Raw genomic sequence first — 22046 nt, 5'->3', positions numbered from 1 at the left:
ACCCATTCGAGAAAATCTACAGTTTGGTACATCCTGAGAAAGAAGAAAGCACTGGTGAACTCATCAATACAAAAAGATCTGGGCGCCCACGGAAGACAACAGTGGTGGATGATCGCAGAATAGTCTCCATGGTGAAGAGAAACCCCTTCACAACAGCCAACCAAGTGAACAACACCCTCCAGGAGGTAGGCGTATCAATATCCAAATCTACCATAAAGAGAAGACTGCATGAAAGTAAATACAGAGGGTTCACTGCACGGTGCAAGTTACTCATAAGCATCAAGAATTAACAGACTAGACTGGACTTTGCTAAAAAACATCTAAAAAGCCGGCACAGTTCTGGAAGAACATTCTTTGGACAGATGAATGTTGTGAGTTCATTTTCCCCTTCACCATTGAGGTCTGATGAACTCCCTCTTCTGGTGAAGGAAGGTAGTGAGGCTGATTACCAAGCAGAATGATGATAACTGGGTGACTGGAATTGCTGACTGGATATAAGGCAGCCGACGCCCTTCTGCCTTGCGGGTGATTTCTCTGAGGGATTCTAGGAGACCAGTCTGATTCCTGCTCCTCAAAAGCTAAGTTTTCTGCTCTGCTTTTTGCATTTGTATTTTGGGTTTTTTTTGCCTTGTTTTTCTGGATTTCTGCCATTCCCTGCTGGGGTGACCAGAATTCCTTTTTGCTCTGTCTTCAGAAAATACCTGAGTACTGATATAGTCTTTTTGAAGCCTAGCGTCTTCAGGGCTTTTTTCCCTATCAGTCTGTTGGATCTTGTTTTGATAGGGTTTTTGGCGGTTTGCAGACAGCAGATTTTCTATCCTGTCCTATTTAGTTAGCTTGGGCCCCATCATTTGCTCAGCCTATCTTTCTATCTGTGTGAGTGTTTTTTCATCTTGCTTCACCGTCATTATATGTTGGGGGCTGCCTATTGCTTTGGGGTCTGCTCTGGGGCAGTTTAGATTTCCCTTTCTGTCTTTAGGCTATTTAGTTCTCCAACTGTGATCGAGGGGTCTAGGGCACCGTAGGAACCCCCCACGGCTACTGCTAGTTGTTGTTGATAGGTTCAGGGGCCTGCAATCCGATAGCTGCCAACTTCTCTGGTTTTCTGGACTTAGCTAGTGTTTCTGTTTTTGCCTCCTACGGTGACTCATTCATAACAGATGAAACCAAGATCAACCTCTACCAGAATGATGGAAAGAAAAATATGGCGAAGGCGTGGTACAGCTCATGATCCAAAGCATACCACATCATCTGTAAAACACGGCGGAGGCAGTGTGATGGCTTGGGCATGCATGGCTGCCAGTGACACTGGGTGACTAGTGTTTACTGATGATGTGACACAGGACAGAAGCAGCCGAATGAATTCTGAGGTATTCAGAACCATACTGTGTGCTCAGATCCAGCCAAATGCAGCCAAACTGATTGGGCGTCGTTTCATACTACAGATGGACAATGACCCAAAACATAAAGCTAAAGCAACCCAGGAGTTTATTAAAGCAAAGAAGTGGAATATTCTTGAATGGCCAAGTCAGTCACCTGATCTCAACCCAATTGAGCATGCATTTCACTTGTTAAAGACTAAACTTCAGACAGAAAGGCCCACAAACAAACAGCAACTGAAAACCACCGCAGTGAAGGCCTGGCAGAGCATCAAAAAGGAGGAATCACAGCGTCTGGTGATGTCCATGAGTTCAAGACTTCAGGCAGTCATTGCCAACAAAGGGTTTTCAACCAAGTACTAGAAATGAACATTTTATTTACAATTATTTAATCTGTCCAATTACTTTTGGTCCCTTTAAAAACAGGGTGGCAAATGTTAAGCAGCTGAAACTCCTAAACCCTTCATCCAATTTTAATGTGGATACCCTCAAATGAAAGCTGAAAGTCTGAACTTCAATTGCATCTGAATTGTTTTGTTTAAAATTCATTGTGGTAATGTCTAGAACCAAAATTAGAAAAATGTTGTCTCTGTCCAAATATATATGGACCTAACTGTAGGTTAATATTAAATAGTCTCCTGCTGACGCCTTTGGTGAGGACGATGAAACCCATAGAAATGAGAGGCTTGGAGAGTGAGTGTATATGTCACCTCACCCTATATACTGAGATGTGGGGTATATGTCACCTATCGACTAACCTTCAGGGGTGAAATATGGGTATAGTTTTACATTTGGAATTAATAAAGTTTGGTTTTATCCTTTTGTCAGCAATCATGAGGAATGACAAGAGACAAACCATTTAAGAAGATACAATTTTGGTTAAAACTATTCCAACATTATGAACATAAAAAGGCTTCTCCCCATGTGACATCTCTGATGTTTATTAACAGTTGATTTCCAAGTAAAAAATTAAGAAAATGAAAAAGGCTTCTCCTCTGCGTGACTGCTATGATGGCGATCAAGGAGCGCTTTCCAGGTAAAATATTTCCTACATTCTTAACAGGAAAAAGGCTTCTCCCCTGTGTGAGTTCTCTGGTGCTTAACACAAACTGATTTATTGCTAAAACATTTCCCACATTCTGAACATGAAAAAGGCTTCTCCCCTGTGTGAGTTCTTTGATGGGTAACAAAATATGATTTATGTGCAAAACATTTCCCACATTCTGAACATGAAAAAGGTTTCTCCCCTGTGTGAGTTCTCTTGTGCTTAATACAATCTGCCTTACTGTTAAAACCTTTCCCACATTCTGAACAGGAAAAAGGCTTCTCCCCTGTGTGAGTTCTCTGGTGGGTAACAAAATTTGATTTATGTGCAAAACATTTCCCACATTCTGAACATGAAAATGGTTTCTCCCCTGTGTGAGTTCTCTGGTGCTTAATACAATCTGATTTATTGTTCAACCATTTCCCACATTCTGAACAGGAAAAAGGCTTCTCCCCTGTGTGAGTTCTTTGGTGGGTAACAAAATATGATTTATGTGCAAAACATTTCCCACATTCTGAACATGAAAAAGGCTTCTCCCCTGTGTGAATTCTCTGGTGCTTAATACAATCTGATTTATTGTTAAAACATTTCCCACATTCTGAACAGGAAACAGGCTTCTCCCCTGTGTGAGTTCTTTGGTGGGTAACAAAATTTGATTTTTGTGCAAAATATTTCCCACATTCTGAACAGGAAAAAGGTTTCTCCCCTGTGTGAATTCTCTGGTGGGTAACAAAATTTGATTTCTGTGCAAAATATTTCCCACATTCTGAGCATGAAAATGGCTTCTTTGCTCTAGGAGCAGTTTGTTTTTTATTGCCTCTTTTGTGACTTTGATTTTCCTTAGTAGTCAGTAATGAATCAGAAGATGGGACCTGTTTCATAGGATCAGATGACATATCTTTGCTGTGAATGGATGATGATATATCTGGAGTAATGCCATTCACTTCAGCTGTATCTTGTAGGATCTGAAGATCATCATATTTAAAAACTGAAGATGTCAGCTGTCCCTCTGATCTCCTGGTACAGTCATCTGCTAAGTTAAAAAAAAACAATTATTTTTTATTAAAATATCCTTGAGTTTTACATTTTTGAACATTTCTACTTAAACTGTCCATAATAATGGCAAGCTATGTAAAAAACTTTATTGACCAAGACAATGAAAGTTCACACTGTAATTTAAATCGTTGGATGAACCAATAGTGTGTGGTGTTCAACTGTTTGTTCATTCTGCCTCCCAAATATTGAATAAAAAGAAACTAATCAATGTTACGTAGGTGAAAATACCAATTCTCATCTCACAAAAAACAAGTCCCCACTCAGGTCGATCATCTGTCAATGGAAAAACAGAGGTTCCCACACTATTAGTGGCTCAAAGGCTGTTGAAAAGCAACAAGGTTTCTATAAACCAATCCAGCAAAATCCGCTCTCACTTCTGAGTCTTGCAGTGTGCGCAAACAACATTTAGGATCCCTGTGTAACACATGCACAGGGAACTGTCAGAGCATCTACCGGCATGCTGGAGCTTACAGACTCTAAGAAGAGTTTTGCAGTGGCTGTTAAACAGGGACCTGCAGACACTAATCGTTTTTCTCCTGAGTGGCAGAAGACTACAACTCCCAGGGATCCTTGTTCCAGTGAGATGATAGAAGAAGGGAGGAGGAGGGACTTGAGGGAGGACGCTGAGGAGAAAGTGAAAGTAAAGAGGGAGAGGAGAGAAAACGTGGCTGCTGCTGCTGGTTATGAGAAACAGAGCGGTGTGGATCTTGATTCCCCTAAGTTGCAGAGTGTGGGGGACCCCGCGGAGATACCAGTGTTGCCGGAGAGAGCAAAGATCCAGAGAGTTCTGCCCGCACTCCCATCGGATAAAGGTCTAAATCCTGCAGCCCTCAGCTGGAGTCTAAAGAATCCTCTGATTGTTGGAGACACAGTGAGTGTTCTGCTGAGACTTGTGATACTATCAGCGCAACTTACAGTGAGTACACTGCAACCGAGACTATTGACAGCAACATTCATTTAAGTGCACCTACGTTTTCTACTTTGCGCGCCAACCTTCCTTTGCGCACCAACATCCGTGGCAACTGGGCCCCAACGGTCGAACTGAGTAAATGCAAAAGAGGGGGAATTGGGCAAGTTATATCTGCAGGGTTGGGGTTTAATTAGTCTTTGATGGGTATATGACTTTTATAGAGCACAGTAAATCGCATTGTATGTTTATTCCTGTAAATCCATTTTAATTCTGCTTCATAGCAATAAATCTGTTAAACTGTTTTAATCCTGCTTCCTGAGTGTGTTCCGAGCTGTGGCAGGGGTTTCCCGAATCAGCCCCTGGCAGAAGATAACTGTCCTTCTGCAGCCCAGAGACAGAGCTCCAATCAAGATTCGGGTGGAGGCACTGCGTACAAAAGAGGTGAGACCCCCCATAACACCCAGGGTACAGTGGTAGCCATAAAGGGGTGTTACACCTGTATTTAGCAATATTATAGTGAGAAGAATCCACTTAATTTGCGGTGTGTGTCTCCTGGAGCACAATCTGGGCACTATGTGCTGGGTAATAAAATGGCAAATGTGTAATTTTCACTCTCCAGCATCCACTGCGTGTTAATTCCCAGAAAGTGGCTGTGGAGTCAAAATATTCACTCCTCCTAAGGATTATAACCCTCAGTGAATTGATTTATAAAATGGAATCACTTTATGGGGATTTCGACTATTCTGGTTTTCTGTCACTTAGTTATATTAGGGCTTCTGCATATGGTGTGTCCAATCTCATCTGGGATCTGTTCCTTCTGTCCAGCTGGAGTAATCTGCTCCCTACTTCAGCCAATTGGAAAGTACCACACCCTACTAAAGCGCAAAGCACATGGCCGGAATCTGCCAGATACAGCGCTGTTCTCCTCTGGTTCAGTCCTCTGTGCTCAGCTTGCGGCTTGTGTATTTGTGTCCTGTTGTGACCGTGGCCCGTTTCCTGACTACTCTTGTGTCTTCTGATTCTGTATTCTGTCCTTCTGGTTCTGATCTAGCTACCTGACTATTCTTCTCGCCATCTAATACCACAGAATAGCAGGTAACACCATGGTCCAAGCCTAGGGGTCCCTGTGTAAGTCCAGATTCCATGTGAGGGTGTTAAAGGGCGATGAGCAAGGCAATCCTTGGGATATGGCAAGCAGAGAAGATAGAGCCAAGCATGTTCATGGTGGACATCTTTTGAGCTGCCAGGTGACCATGAACAGTGCTCCCAATACATTGTGTCTGCAAACTATTCCAGCAAGATCTGCATTCAAATAGCTAAATGGCGCTCCTTCCCTTCTGAACACTGCCATGTGCCCAGACAGTAGTGTACAACCGTATGTAGGGTATAGTGCGAAGCTGGAAAATAATTTCTAAGATCCATTTGTTTCCTATTATCCTTTGTGAAGAATTCCAAACTTACCACCACATAAAGTGACACACGTCAGATATTAATAATGGGGCCTGATTAGGAACTACTGAAATGATCTAACTCCACAGTCTTCATCAGTAATAAATGAGTAGCTAGTGGTGAAACCTCTCTGGTTTAATTAGAGTATGGGGCTCGGAGACTTCACAATCTATACTATCGTAAGCTCCAATATTTTCTGACAGATGAGTTTCAAGAAGAAATATTAGGCATTTAAAGAGAACTGTGTATAAGGCCGGTTTCACACGTCCTGATATTTCTGGTACCGGAGATGTCCATGTGTGTAATACTTGTGGCACATGTGTGACACCCGTGTGCCGCTCGTTTGCAGCATCAGTACCACAAGGACGGCCGGCAGGGAAGAAGCGCTACAGTACGCGCTGTTCCCCGGCGGCGGGTGCTGAAGACGCTCTCATCATTCTCCTCTGCTCTGCCGGCGGGGAGAATGATGAGAGTTATATTAAAGTCAGAATGATGACAGCAGGTGGGGGCTTTTGGGACTATTACTCCCATCAACCTACACCTGCTGCTGCTAAGAACAGTGACAGCAGGAGCGGATGATGGGAGTATTCCTCACCCACTGCCTGCGCTATAACTAAATAAATGAATGAAAAAAACGGCGTGGGTTCCCCTGTATTTTCTATAACCAGTCTGGAAAACTCACAACTTGGCGCTGCAACCCTCATCTGTCAGCTTCAGCAAGGCTGGTTATCAAGAATAGAGGGGTCCCCACACGTTTTTTTTATTATTTAAAGAAATAATTTAAAAAAAACAGCGTGGGGTCCTCATCATTTTTGATAAACAGCCTTGCTAAAGCTGACAACTGGGGGCTGGCATTCTCATGCTAGTAAGGGGCCATGGATATTGACCCCCAGCCTAAAAATAGCAGCCCACAGCTGCCCAGAAAAGGCATATCTATTAGTTGCGCCAATTCTGGCACTTTGCCCGGCTCTTCCCAATTGCCCTGTAGTGGTGGAGAGTGGGGTTCATATTTGTGGGGTTTATGTCACCCTTGTATTGTCAGGTGACATCAAGCCCACGACATAGTTATGGAGAGGTGTCTATAAGACACCTATCCATTACTAATATTATAGTTATATGGTGAATAAAGACAAAGCCAGAATAAAGTCTTTTATTAGAAATAAAACAAAACACAGTTTTTGTTTTTTATTTAAAGCTAACAGAGAATTCTCACGGTGATCTGCTGTGAAGTCACTTAGCTTGAACTGTGGTGACCTCATCACTGACTTTTTCCCATGGTCCTGAGGTCCATGCAGCAGCTCATTCACCAGTGGCTCTCAGCCTGGACGGTTGCATCTTGGCACCGTCCAGGTTGAAAACTAATTATCCCCCAGACCTGGATTACGGCGTGGGACAGAACGACAGACAAGTATGGTATATTGTTGTTTTTTATTTTTATTACAGGAGAACGAGGTCTTCGGTGGAAATAGGCGTTAGGTGAGTATAACTGTGTTTGTTATTTTTAATTAAAAAAGAAAAACCGTTTTGTTTTATTTCTAATAAAAGACTTTATTTTGGCTGTGTCTTTATTTACAATGTAGCTATGGGCTTAGGAATGGATAGACACCTTTCCATTACTAAGCCGTGGGCTTGATGTCACCTGACATTACAAGGGTGACATCAACCCCACAAATATGAACCCCACTTGCCACCGCTACAGGGCAAGTGGGAAGAGCCGGGCAAAGCATCAGAATTGGCGCATCTATTAGATGTGCCTTTTCTGGGCATCTGGGGGATGGTTATTGTTTAATCTGTATTTGTAGTTTTCAGTTAATGAGATTCTCATGCTTCGGGGTGGGTTGTGGGAGTGACTGTGACTTGGGCTGTGGGCAAGGCCTTATGTGTTGCTCTGTGTAAATATTCATCTGTATTGGCTTATGACACTGATCCTTCAGTGACCTGCCCCCTATTTTACATAAAAATAACATCCAGAAAAATGTCACTGGCGATGGCGGCACTTGCGCAGTAGGATCTATAAGTAAGGGATAGAGGCTACTGGACAGGCGCCGCCAGTGTCATTTGTAAAAAAATTTGTCTAAGCCTCATAATAGCCACAGTATTATAGGCATTATCAACAATAATATCAATGCTATTATATGTATTATGTAATAATGGGGGCAGGTCAGTGAGGGGTCAGCGACCTGTCATAAGCCAATATAGATAAATATGTAAATCAAAAAGAAAAAATAGAATGGCAATAAGAAACAGTCTACTTACTGGTGGAGTGGGTGGACTCTGAATCAGCAACACTTTGCAGGGTGAAAGCACGGTAGTAAAGGTGCTTGCTTGAAAAAGCACACATGAGACAATCCAAAAAATAAGGAAAAAAGCAGCACACTCCGTTTACAGGATCATAAAAAAAAACTGTCATTTATTTCAGAAAAGCATACATGGACAAGGTTCGTGAGGGCAGCATAAATGCAGGCAAGAAACAGGACTATGGCCTTTTCGTGCTGCTCTTTTCCTTATTTTTTGGAGATGAACATGTAATATGTAAGCACCACATAAAGCCACGCCCACAGGCTGCCCACAGCCCCACCCCAGAGCACGAGAGTCTCATTAACTGAAAAATACAAATAAAGATTAAACAACAACCACAAGACGAATTTCTTCACCAGGTATCATTGTAATCAGTGTAACGGTGCTGACCTGACAGTGTCTGTAGGTTACTGAGCACAATCCTGCTGACAGGGGCACTTTAAATTTCATAGAATCATAGAATCATAGAATCGTAGAGTTGGAAGGGACCTCCTGGGCCATCTGGTCCAACCCCCTGCTCAAAGCAGGATTCGCTAAATCATCCCAGTCAGATGTCTGTCCAGCCTCTGTTTGAAGACTTCCATTGAAGGAGAACTCACCACTTCTCGTGGCAGCCTGTTCCACTCATTGATCACTCTAACTGTCAAAAAGTTTTTTCTAATATCTAATCTGTGTCTCCTCCCATTCAGTTTCATCCCATTGCTTCTAGTCTTTCCTTGTGCAAATGAGAATAAAGTTGATCCTTCTAAATTTAGATCTTAGACATTTAGAAGAGGCAATGGAGAGCTTTTTTCAAGACTATCAGGGAGTTACAGACTCACATTAGGCAGGAAGGCCGATCCCACCACAATCAAACTATCATACAGAAGGAACAGGTTAAAAAAAATGACATAGAATAAAAAATATGTTACATCCCCAACAACGTCTGTACGAGGGGAGAACACTAAACCGGAGTTGCCCTCATTTATGGTGGACCATTGGAGCCACTATGAATCCTGAGCAGAAGAGTAGAGAAAGTATTAGCGCCCCCATTTCAGGAGAGATTGTGCAGTAATCTGAATTCCTCAGGATGGAAAATATAATGGAATTCATGACGTTTAGTAAATCTATGAAACCAGGGCTGGAGCCAACACATGTCCTGCAGGCGGGAATAAATGTATATTACAGCCATCAGCCACGCACAGCTTAGAGATATATCATGGCACAGTGTAATGTTTGTCCTGTAGTTTATCACAATCCTCCTTGAAGTTACCGTATTTTTTGGACTATAAGACGCACCTAGGATTTAGAGGAAGAAATTAGGAAAAAAACTGAAGCAAAAAATGTGGTCAATTCTGTACTTAATATCCCTTATCCTGGTATATATGGTCCCCTCACCCCCATTCTGATACACATTGCCCCCTCATACCTATCCTGGTATACAGGGCCCCCATCTCATCCTAGTATGCATGCCGCCTTATCTCGTCCTGGCATGCAGAGCCGCATGTCGTCCTGATATACAGGGCCCCCATCTCGTCCTAGTATGCATGGTGCCATCCCTATCCTGGTATGCCTGGTCCCATCCTTATCCTGGTATGCAGGGCCCCATCTCATCCTGGTATACGTGGCCCCATCTCGTCCTGGTATGCAGGGCCCCATCTCGTCCTGGTATGCAGGGCCCCATCTCGTCCTGGTATGCTGGGCCCCATCTCACCTGGTATGCAGGGCCCCAGCTCGTCCTGGTATGCAGGGCCCCATCCTTATAAGTGGCCCCCACCCCCATTCCTATCCTGGTATACATGGCCCCATCACAAAACATTAAAAAAACAAACCATTACACTTACCTACCCGGCGCTCCCTTACAGCGTACTGCTCCGGTGCCAGCAACTGCTGTATGCTTGTAAGAAGCGCTGAGAACAGTGAGAATTCATGAATATTCTTTTATCTTAAGTAGCGGCACATGTGACTGCCGGTAGCAGCAGGAAGCCGGAGGCTGACACTGTGTGCTACTGAAGAGAAATGAATACTCACTGCCCTTTGCGTGCACAGTCCTGGCAACTGTGCTCTGCTTGTGAGCAGCGCATGACGTCCCTGCCATGCGCTGCTTACAAGCTTATAGCAGTTGCTGGCAACGGAGCAGGACGCTGCGAGGGAGTGCGGGGTAGGTAAGTGTGGCGCCCCTGAGGGTTCAGTCGCCACAGAGGTACTTACCTCCCCCTGAGGTGTGGTACCCCACCATCCAGGTAAGGTGGAGACACCTGACCACGCTCCAACACCTGCACCCCACACCACAAAGTAGTGTAGCAAAGCACCTTCGGAGGCTCCCTGCTTGGAGTGTAGCATAGCACCCCTTGGTGGCTCCCTGCTTGGAACACGAAACGTGCTGGGAGGTGGATGGAATTTAGTTCACCTAAAAGAGCAGGAAGAGTTGAGTTCAGGCAGTCAGTCCTTGCACTCAGTCAGAGAGTGAGGATGTAGACGGACGGAGTGTGAGACAGAGAAGATCCCCAGGAGAGGGATGGAAGAAGGAAGTGCTGCAGTAGGCCACAGTGATCTGGGTCTGCTGGCACAGGAAAGAGAGAGAGAAAGGAAGCTTGATTCTCCATTGGGAAGAAGGATTAGCACGGAACGTGAGGAGAATAAGAGAACAAGGACCAGGGTTAGAGGAGAACCCTTTTCAAGTTCTAAGCGCAAGGCCGGGGTCCGGTCCCTGAGGTTTTACGGATACTAATGGTCCTGCAGCAGACACCGGAGGAATAGAAGTAGTGACCACTTTATTCCCACACAAGACTTGGGGGCACAACAGCAACATATTAGTGAGCCGGGACTCAGTAGCAAGGAGTCCCCGAAACAGGCTACAGCTGTCTGCCGTACATGTAGAGTTCATAGGAACATTTGACAGGAGTAACTCCAGTATAACTCAGTACTAGGAGTACTTCATTCTTAGGCGCTATAAGAGGAGACGTTCAGAAAAGGCACATATGTTGGCGGAGTGTTGGAAGGGAGTACTTCATCTTGCCTGGATGTTGGCTGAGCTCCTGACCCGGAGGGCACGGCACGGATGCGGGCACCTGTACCTGCAACAGACTGTGAGTAAAGCTTTGGAACTGCATGCCTGGTGTCCTCCACTTATTCCTGCACCAACCTGCCCAGCATGACTACATCTCTTGCGCCTGACACTACACCATCTAAGTGTCACTTCACCCACACTGCCCTGGGACTACAGCCCTGCCTGTGGAGGGCTATAACATCATTGCTGCACCACACCATCTGTCCCAGAGGATCTGTCTGCAGCGTCGGCTTACATCTCTATTGCCGAACACCACAGGTGGCGTCACGAATCACTTATAAACTTTCACCACCATAAGCACACTGAAACAACCCCCCTTTGTAATTGAGCCCCAGGGCCATGGACCAGGTCACTGCTGCCGTGACGACCCCCCGTTGAGAAGATCAACCGGCCCGGTACCGAGTACCCCACGGCCCTGGTGAGTGAGGGCGCTCCAAACTTGGCATCACGAACAGGATGACGAGACCTGATGCCATCGGATTCTGTGTGCCTGAGATTTGTTGGACTTAAAACTTTTGGAAATGTGCGGCAGACCTAATTTGGCAGACTGTAGGATGAATGCTAAAAATGGCCGCCAGCGTGGTGAAGAAGGGCGTGACACTATAGGTGGTCCTAAGAAAAGAGGGCGGACTGTCCTGGGCCTCCCCTGTCTGAACTTCTATACGACAGGAACATGGTCCACCCCCCGAGGGGTTCGTATACTGGCTTGGTATGGAGGAGTTGGAAGAAGACGCCGTCCCCCAAAAGGAGGAGCGGAAGCCAGTGGCGGGAAAAGAGCCGAAGCGGGAAGAACACCATGATGGATAGAGAGGAGAAGCCAGAGGAATGTGGGGAGGAAAAGCAGCTCGCCCCCAGGCCGCCCCTGCGGAGTATACGCCAGCTGAGATACCATCTGCAGTGCCCGTCGCCGCCTCAAAACAGATACTGCCACTGGATGAGGCCTGCCCGGAGGAGGTATATGAGGATCCCGGAACAGAATGGACAGGGTCCGTGTCCCCGCCCGGACCCGGCGCAGCCGCGCAGGCCTTTAACGATGGCTTTGGCCGAAACCAACCTTTCCCCGGCTCGGATCCAGCTGCAACCCGCTCCGCAGGCAACTCCGGGAGTAGCGGCCGCCGCTGTTTGCTGCCATGTACCTGCGCCGGGACCGGAGCCTCCTTGTCGGGAAGCGCAAGGTATGATTACCGCGCCTGACATGACCCTCGTGCTAGGAATGGCGCCAGTGACTAGGAATGGTCTGATTGCCCCCTGCCGACAACTCCAGGCCGCGGTGCCGCCTGCTGAGGTCCCGATGGACCTAGAAGAACAAAACTCGGCGGTACCGGCGATAACATTTGCTGAGTCGTTGGTGGCAGCAGGGGTACCATCGGCAATAGTTGACATGCCATCCCCGCAGGCAGTCGATGTTTCGGTCGCCCTTTCCTTTACCCCAACCACTACCAATCTCACCCCTTGGGAAGAGGAGTACCTGCGATCGGTAGGCCATCAGCAACAGGATGAGGACACCCAGAGCATCTCCCCTGGATGCAGCCCAAGCAACCAGCTTCCAGAACCCCAGAAGGGGACAACTAGCCATAATGTCGACTTAAACTAACTCTCATTACCCAGGAGGGTATTTGCAACGTTGTGCCTTCTTTTTGTTATCCTGTTTTTATTTTCTTGTTTTCTTCACAGTTGTTGCCCAGTTTGATTGGCAGCCTTTACACTTGTACTATGGAGATCATGGACGCTGAGTGATCCAGAACTGTAATTGTAAATAGTTTGCACCTCTATAGGTGCTTTCTCTTGGTTTTACAAAGGAACCTTGCCTTGAAATAAAGACTACCTCGTTATAAGGACATTTCCAGACACGTTGGCCGGACCAGTGTCTACCATTGCACTTACTAATGATGCTTAATATTTTTGACTAGAACCTAGATAGTGATAGAACAGATTTTATAGAGTTTCATTGAGAAAGAAATAATGTGTTACAATGTTTGAATAAAGATTGGATAAAGATATGCAGATGGTGAACAAGACACTAGCAGTTGTCACTTAAGGGTAAGAAGAAGAAAAGTAGAAAATGTGAAAAATGACAGAAAGGAAATGTGTTGCTAGAAAATGTGTTACTTGAATTGGTAGTGAGTTTGCTTTCATAGCACTTTAAATTAGGTAGCATAACTTTGAAATTAGATAGTTAAAAACTGTTTGCAACGTTCAAGAAACTGTGCCTCTCATATTGAGAAGATTAGATAAGAACTGTTTATTTTGCATTACAAAATTTTGTATGTTCCTGTATTGTCAACTTTGTTTTCCTTGCAGTCCGCGGACGTGCTGTTTATCAGGGGGTATGTTGCGCCCCTGAGGGTTCAGTCGCCACAGATGTACTGCACCTCTTCCTGAGGTGTGGTACCCCACCATCCAGGTAAGGTGGATACACCTGACCACGCTCCAACACCTGCACCCCACACCACAAAGTAGTGTAGCAAAGCACCTTCGGCGGCTCCCTGCTTGGAGAGTAGCATAGCACCCCTTGGTGGCTCCCTGCTTGGAACACAAAACGTGCTGGGAGGTGGGTGGAGTTTAGTTCACCTAAAAGAGCGGGAAGAGTTGAGTTCAGGCAGTCAGTCCTTGCACTCAGTCAGAGAGTGAGGATGTAGACGGACGGAGTGTGAGACAGAGAAGATCCCCAGGAGAGGGATGAAAGAAGGAAGTTCTGCAGCAGGCCACAGTGATCTGGGTCTGCTGGCACAGGAAAGAGAGAGAGAAAGGAAGCTTGATTCTCCATTGGGAAGAAGGATTAGCACGGAACGTGAGGAGAATAAGAGAACAAGGACCAGGGTTAGAGGAGAACCCTTTTTTAAGTTCTAAGCGCAAGGCTGGGGTCCGGTCCCCGAGGTTGTACGGATACTAATGGTCCTGCAGCAGACACCGGAGGAATAGAAGTTGTCACCACTTTATTCCCACACAAGACTTGGGGGCACAACAGCAACATATTAGTGAGCCGGGACTCAGCAAGGAGTCCCCGAAACAGGCTACAGCTGTCTGCAGTACAAGTAGAGTTCATAGGAACATTTGACAGGAGGAACTCCAGTGTAACTCGGTACTAGGACTACTTCATTCTTAGGCGCTATAAGAGGAGACGTTCAGAAAAGGCACATATGTTGGTGGAGTGTTGGAAGGGAGTACTTCATCTTGCCTGGATGTTGGCTGAGCTCCTGACCCGGAGGGCACGGCACGGATGCGGGCACCTGTACCTGCAACAGACTGTGAGTAAAGCTTTGGAACTGCATGCCTGGTGTCCTCCACTTATTCCTGCACCAACCTGCCCAGCATGACTACATCTCTTGCGCCTGACACTACACCATCTAAGTGTCACTTCACCCACACTGCCCTGGGACTACAGCCCTGCCTGTGGAGGGCTATAACATCATTGCTGCACCACACCATCTGTCCCAGCGGATCTGTCTGCAGCGTCGGCTTACATCTCTATTGCCGAACACCACAGGTGGCGTCACGAATCACTTATAAACTTTCACCACCATAAGCACACTGAAACAACCCCCCTTTGTAATTGAGCCCCAGGGCCATGGACCAGGTCACTGCTGCCGTGACGACCCCCCGTTGAGAAGATCAACCGGCCCGGTACCGAGTACCCCACGGCCCTGGTGAGTGAGGGCGCTCCAAACTTGGCATCACGAACAGGATGACGAGACCTGATGCCATCGGATTCTGTGTGCCTGAGATTTGTTGGACTTAAAACTTTTGGAAATGTGCGGCAGACCTAATTTGGCAGACTGTAGGATGAATGCTAAAAATGGCCGCCAGCGTGGTGAAGAAGGGCGTGACACTATAGGTGGTCCTAAGAAAAGAGGGCGGACTGTCCTGGGCCTCCCCTGTCTGAACTTCTATACGACAGGAACATGGTCCACCCCCCGAGGGGTTCGTATACTGGCTTGGTATGGAGGAGTTGGAAGAAGACGCCGTCCCCCAAAAGGAGGAGCGGAAGCCAGTGGCGGGAAAAGAGCCGAAGCGGGAAGAACACCAGAACACCATGATGGATAGAGAGGAGAAGCCAGAGGAATGTGGGGAGGAAAAGCAGCTCGCCCCCAGGCCGCCCCTGCGGAGTATACGCCAGCTGAGATACCATCTGCAGTGCCCGTCGCCGCCTCAAAACAGATACTGCCACTGGATGAGGCCTGCCCGGAGGAGGTATATGAGGATCCCGGAACAGAATGGACAGGGTCCGTGCCCCCGCCCGGACCCGGCGCAGCCGCGCAGGCCTTTACCGACGGCTTTGGCCGAAACCAACCTTTCCCCGGCTCGGATCCAGCTGCAACCCGCTCCGCAGGCAACTCCGGGAGTAGCGGCCGCCGCTGTTTGCTGCCATGTACCTGCGCCGGGACCGGAGCCTCCTTGTCGGGAAGCGCAAGGTATGATTACCGCGCATGACATGACCCTCGTGCTAGGAATGGCGCCAGTGACTAGGAATGGTCTGATTGCCCCCTGCCGACAACTCCAGGCCGCGGTGCCGCTCGCTGAGGTCCCGATGGACCTAGAAGAACAAAACTCGGTGGTACCGGCGATAACATTTGCTGAGTCGTTGGTGGCAGCAGGGGTACCATCGGCAATAGTTGACATGCCATCCCCGCAGGCAGTCGATGTTTCGGTCGCCCTTTCCTTTACCCCAACCACTACCAATCTCACCCCTTGGGAAGAGGAGTACCTGCGATCGGTAGGCCATCAGCAACAGGATGAGGACACCCAGAGCATCTCCCCTGGATGCAGCCCAAGCAACCAGCTTCCAGAACCCCAGAAGGGGACAACTAGCCATAATGTCGACTTAAACTAACTCTCATTACCCAGGAGGGTATTTGCAACGTTGTGCCTTCTTTTTGTTATCCTGTTTTTATTTTCTTGTTTTCTTCACAGTTGTTGCCCAGTTTGATTGGCAGCCTTTACACTTGTACTATGGAGATCATGGACGCTGAGTGATCCAGAACTGTAATTGTAAATAGTTTGCACCTCTATAGGTGCTTTCTCTTGGTTTTACAAAGGAACCTTGCCTTGAAATAAAGACTACCTCGTTATAAGGACATTTCCAGACACGTTGGCCAGACCAGTGTCTACCATTGCACTTACTAATGATGCTTAATATTTTTGACTAGAACCTAGATAGTGATAGAACAGATTTTATAGAGTTTCATTGAGAAAGAAATAATGTGTTACAATGTTTGAATAAAGATTGGATAAAGATATGCAGATGGTGAACCAGACACTAGCAGTTGTCACTTAAGGGTAAGAAGAAGAAAAGTAGAAAATGTGAAAAATGACAGAAAGGAAATGTGTTGCTAGAAAATGTGTTACTTGAATTGGTAGTGAGTTTGCTTTCATAGCACTTTAAATTAGGTAGCATAACTTTGAAATTAGATAGTTAAAAACTGTTTGCAACGTTCAAGAAACTGTGCCTCTCATATTGAGAAGATTAGATAAGAACTGTTTATTTTGCATTACAAAATTTTGTATGTTCCTGTATTGTCAACTTTGTTTTCCTTGCAGTCCGCGGACGTGCTGTTTATCGGGGGGTATGTTGCGCCCCTGAGGGTTCAGTCGCCACAGATGTACTGCACCTCTTCCTGAGGTGTGGTACCCCACCATCCAGGTAAGGTGGATACACCTGACCACGCTCCAACACCTGCACCCCACACCACAAAGTAGTGTAGCAAAGCACCTTCGGCGGCTCCCTGCTTGGAGAGTAGCATAGCACCCCTTGGTGGCTCCCTGCTTGGAAAACAAAACGTGCTGGGAGGTGGGTGGAGTTTAGTTCACCTAAAAGAGTGGGAAGAGTTGAGTTCAGGCAGTCAGTCCTTGCACTCAGTCAGAGAGTGAGGATGTAGACGGACGGAGTGTGAGACAGAGAAGATCCCCAGGAGAGGGATGAAAGAAGGAAGTTCTGCAGCAGGCCACAGTGATCTGGGTCTGCTGGCACAGGAAAGAGAGAGAGAAAGGAAGCTTGATTCTCCATTGGGAAGAAGGATTAGCACGGAACGTGAGGAGAATAAGAGAACAAGGACCAGGGTTAGAGGAGAACCCTTTTTTAAGTTCTAAGCGCAAGGCCGGGGTCCGGTCCCCGAGGTTGTACGGATACTAATGGTCCTGCAGCAGACACCGGAGGAATAAAAGTTGTCACCACTTTATTCCCACACAAGACTTGGGGGCACAACAGCAACATATTAGTGAGCCGGGACTCAGCAAGGAGTCCCCGAAACAGGCTACAGCTGTCTGCAGTACAAGTAGAGTTCATAGGAACATTTGACAGGAGGAACTCCAGTGTAACTCGGTACTAGGACTACTTCATTCTTAGGCGCTATAAGAGGAGACGTTCAGAAAAGGCACATATGTTGGTGGAGTGTTGGAAGGGAGTACTTCATCTTGCCTGGATGTTGGCTGAGCTCCTGACCCGGAGGACACGGCACGGATGCGGGCACCTGTACCTGCAACAGACTGTGAGTAAAGCTTTGGAACTGCATGCCTGGTGTCCTCCACTTATTCCTGCGACAACCTGCCCAGCACGACTACATCTCTTGCACCTGACACTACACCATCTAAGTGTCACTTCACTCACACTGCCCTGGGACTACAGCCCTGCCTGTGGAGGGCTATAACATCATTGCTGCACCACACTATCTGTCCCAGAGGATCTGTCTGCAGCGTCGGCTTACATCTCTTTTGCCGAACACCACAGGTGGCGTCACGAATCACTTATAAACTTTCACCACCATAAGCACACTGAAACAACCCCCCTTTGTAATAGAGCCCCAGGGCCACGGACCGGGTCACTGCTGCCGTGATGACCCCCCGTTGAAAAGATGAACCGGCCCGGTACCGAGTACCCCACGGCCCTGGTGAGTGAGGGCGCTCCATAAGTGTAAAGGTTTGATTTTTAATGTTTTCTGATGGGGCCATGTATACCAGTATTGGGATGGGCATGTGGGCCAATTATAAGGATGGTGTCATGCATACCAGGACTGGGGTTGGGGGCTAATCATATCAAGATTCTATGATTAAAGAGAAATGAATATTCATTGCCCTCCAAGCCCATGGGCGTGGAATGCATTGAATATTAATTTCTCTTTACCAGCGGGAACAGGAGTTAGCCGCAGCCACCGGCTCTAGCCTCCTGTGACCCGCTGCTCCGCCGATGCTGTTCCCCCACCTCCCCTCCACAGCCAGAGCCGGTACATCCGAACAATAAGACACCCCCCATTTTCCTCCACATTTTTGAAGGAAAACAGTGCGTCTTATAGTCCGAAAAATACGGTAGTTTTAACACAAATTGAAAAGTCAGGATAAAGGGAAACTCTGCTCTTATTGCACAGAAATTCACACTTGGCCTCACTGCACATTTACTGTTGTCGCTCATAAAAGGGAAGTTTGGCCAGAAAGACTGGACCTGGTCTTGTATGGACCATGAGACATTCAGCAGCACAGAAGGGAGAGAAGAGTCATCCGATAAGATCTCAGGGATCTAGGAAGCCAACAGCATCATTACCCTCCGCTTTCTCTTACAGACCCATCATAATATTTTTCTTTAAGTGATATCCTAACCTGTCAGCACATTCTACGTACGCTGTCATTTGGCTTTATAGTTACAGATCAGGGCAGGTAACGGTCAGCGTCTCCTAATCCCAGGGGGTAGGTGGATACTCCAGGTTGTAAGTTCTATAGAAAAGAGCTTTCAATGCCCAAAGTCATTTGAACAGTTTTGGGTGGAGGAGAATGTTGTGGTCTAGAGGCAAAATGGTGATCATGATAATACGGCCGGACTACACCACCGATAAAGCAGATACAGCCGGTGACCGAGAATAATCTGTGACTTCTCTGCATTCAGTGGTTACTACTCACCTGGGTAGTCATATATGGGAATCTCCTCTTTACACCGCTCATCACCCCTCACATATGTCTCTGTAGTATTAATATGGGTCAGATCTTCACCCTGAAACAAATATTGTAAGAGTCACAGACAGATAGAGAAGTCCCATCTACGATCAGCTCTAATCCTGCCATCTCCACCATTCTCATTACACAAGTATAAAACATATAAACCTGGTGGATAAAACAAGACTGAGCACAAGACCTTCACAGCCGTCTACACATCATAGGGGAGATCTCCTGACACCTTCTCTCCATCTACCTGATGATCCTGAGGAGCACTGGGATCTTGTTTACAGTCCTGTGGAAGAAGAGGACGGGGACATCTCTCTGGTGTTGTCCTCTTACTGGATAGATCTGGAGGAAACACATACAGGGACTGAATTCATTCTCTACATACAGATAATTATAGGCCGTGTGTATTTAGTCCTGTCTATTACCTGGTGATGTGATGGGCTGGGGAACCTCCATTATGACGTTCTTGTACAGATCTTTGTGTCCTTCTAAATACTCCCACTCCTCCATGGAGAAATAGACAGCGACATCCTGACACCTTATAGGAACCTGACACATACAATGATACCATCATCCCCCCGATCCCTTCCTAGTGTTACTGTATAATGTCCCAGCATTCCCAGCAGTGTCACCTCTCCAGTCAGCAGCTCCATCATCTTGTAGGTGAGTTCTAGGATCTTCTGGTCATTGACGTCCTCATGGATCAGGGGGAGAGTTGGAGGCCCCGTGATTGGGCTCAGGGGTCTTCCCCATCCCTCAGACACAGGGTCCTGACAGCGATCACTAGAGGTCTTCTTCACCACTGTGTAATCCTGGTTATGGAGAGACACATTAATAAATCTCACTACAGACATTTCCAGAGTCCTCACCTCTCCAGTTCTGTCCATCTGTTATTCCCATAGATAAGAATGATGTAATGTGACGTCATCAGAATCTCTCACCTCTCCAGTGAGACGGAAGAGGATCTCTAGGGTGAGGTGTAATATCCTCTCCGCCATCTTGTCTCTGTCCATATCCATCCTTGATGGGTAAATCAGGAAAATTCTCTTCTGTAGAAGATCTTCACTGAGAGGATCCGATATTGTAGAGACCTGAATGAGAAGAAGATGATCCGATGTAACAACATAAGAATCCTGTGTAATAATACAATTACTGGAGATAATAAGGGAAACATATGAGGAGATTTATTATCTTACAGGGTTTAGTTTTCTTCCCTGACATCTACTAATAAAACCTATATATTTAGGCCACAGACAACAAGCAGTTTCCTCCTCGGAGTCGGCAGCTGAACACGTTCCTCATAGACTCATCTTCCATAACGCTAATTCTCGTCTCATTACGACACTGGAATCGGCATTACCAATACTGCAGGAGATATTCATTACACGTGATGTAATAACGTGCAGGAGGAATATACGTCACCACAGAGCAGGCAGACCCACAGTAAAAGGGGAGGTTTATTTACAGGGAGAATATCTGGTGAACATATAATGTAACAGAGAAAATGCTGTAACAGGTGATAACAGAGACTGGAGAAATAACAGAAGTGTAAAACAACAGACAGTTATTCTCTTATGGGGATGAAACTTATCAGTTCCTGGAGATATTGCTTGTAGAGATCACTCTTCTCCCACGTAGGCACCCAGGCACCAGGGGTGCTTGATGTCGTCTGTCTCTGGGGTCCTAGGTATAGTCCAACTGGCGTATGGGGGGTTAACGTGAGAGCGCAAGGGGTGTGCGGATGGTGGTATCCCCCTGTATGCAAGGTTTCTCCCTCTGCTGCGGCAGCGGCGTTCCCTCAACAGGGTCAGGGGCTCTGCCTGCGACAGTCTCTCTTGGCAGGTCAGTGTCACGTTATCGTATGTTCCTCGGTCACAGGGAAGCGTCTCAGGATGAAGCAGCGCCTCACTGCAGGGGAGCCTCTTGTCAGTACATCCAGTCTGTCGGTGTGAGATAGTCTCTAACAGGAGGTGAGCGACCAGCCCTCCAAGAGGTGTAGGGACAGGCTTCTCGTACTCAGTGCTCAGCACCTGTGTCTGCGGTCCCTCAGTGTTCAGTCGCTGCGCCTGTCTCCTGTCCTCTCCTCTGTCAGCGTCCTCTCTGCTCCCGTCCATGCACTGCTCTGCTGAAAGCGCGCCCAATTCTCCCACTCTCCGTCATGTCCTCTTCCTGTTCCTGGTACTCGCGCAGTCCCCTAAAGCATCCCCCGGGGAACCTAATGCCCTGCTCGATGGTTCTGGGCACGGAGCTAGGAAGGCAACTCCCCCTCGGCTACTTCGGTGCTTCACCCCCTTACATTGACATGAGAAATAACTACATCATGATGAGGACAACTTCTTCATCTTCTACTGCGGCTCTAGAAACATATTTGTCCAGAGTCGGTCACTGCCTCCATCCCCACCGGCAGTCTATATGAAGGTTTCCCGTCTTCCCCGCACTCGAATCTTCTATCACGTTAGATCTCAGCTCTGAGTCACACACAGAAGTTTGAGGCTTTTAGAAAAGATTTTTTGTTTCCACAATAAACACGGACAGAAATGATCTGATCCCAAAGTCTCCATGTACAGTGATTTATGGGGATTATTTCTGGCCTTAGGCTTTCCTATATTACAGGAAAAACTCCAGAAAAAGCCGATATTAAAATGTTTCTAAAGAAAATTGGATCCAACAATTCTTGTAAGAAGAAAAAAATAAGCAAAAAGCAGAAGACACAATTTATAATTTTTAATATGTTAAACATTTATTAAAAAGAAATTAATCTTTTTGGGCCCAGAACATAGATGTACACCGCAGGGACGGCACAGATGAGGCTTCAACAAAAACCCTGACAGTATAACCACTTGCTGCTGTGAAAAGCAAACATGACATCTAAGAAGGTGTGACAGAGTTTGGCTGAATGACCCCCGCCTCCAAGTACTCGATAGTATGGGGCGG

The 22046-nt window shown here is 46.8% G+C and overlaps 1 protein-coding gene across 1 annotated transcript; it reads right to left on the bottom strand.

The window, feature by feature from the left end:
• Window positions 1-1950: 1950 nt before the first annotated feature.
• On the bottom strand, window positions 1951-21272 carry LOC141082433 (uncharacterized). Its single transcript, XM_073566376.1, has 4 exons — window positions 21263-21272; window positions 19360-19454; window positions 19071-19161; window positions 1951-3454 (listed from the first exon to the last, which is right to left on the bottom strand). The coding sequence occupies exons 1-4, from the start codon at window positions 21270-21272 to the stop codon at window positions 2436-2438; spliced, it is 1215 nt and encodes a 404-aa protein (XP_073422477.1). The 3' UTR covers window positions 1951-2435.
• Window positions 21273-22046: the final 774 nt, after the last annotated feature.

Source organism: Dendrobates tinctorius, unplaced genomic scaffold, assembly GCF_039654945.1.
Source record: "Dendrobates tinctorius isolate UK_male_01 unplaced genomic scaffold, ASM3965494v1 ptg000017l, whole genome shotgun sequence".
NCBI lineage: Eukaryota > Metazoa > Chordata > Amphibia > Anura > Dendrobatidae > Dendrobates > Dendrobates tinctorius.
The sequence above is the reverse complement of the archived record's forward strand: the minus strand, read 5'-3'. Positions and strand labels throughout refer to the sequence as shown.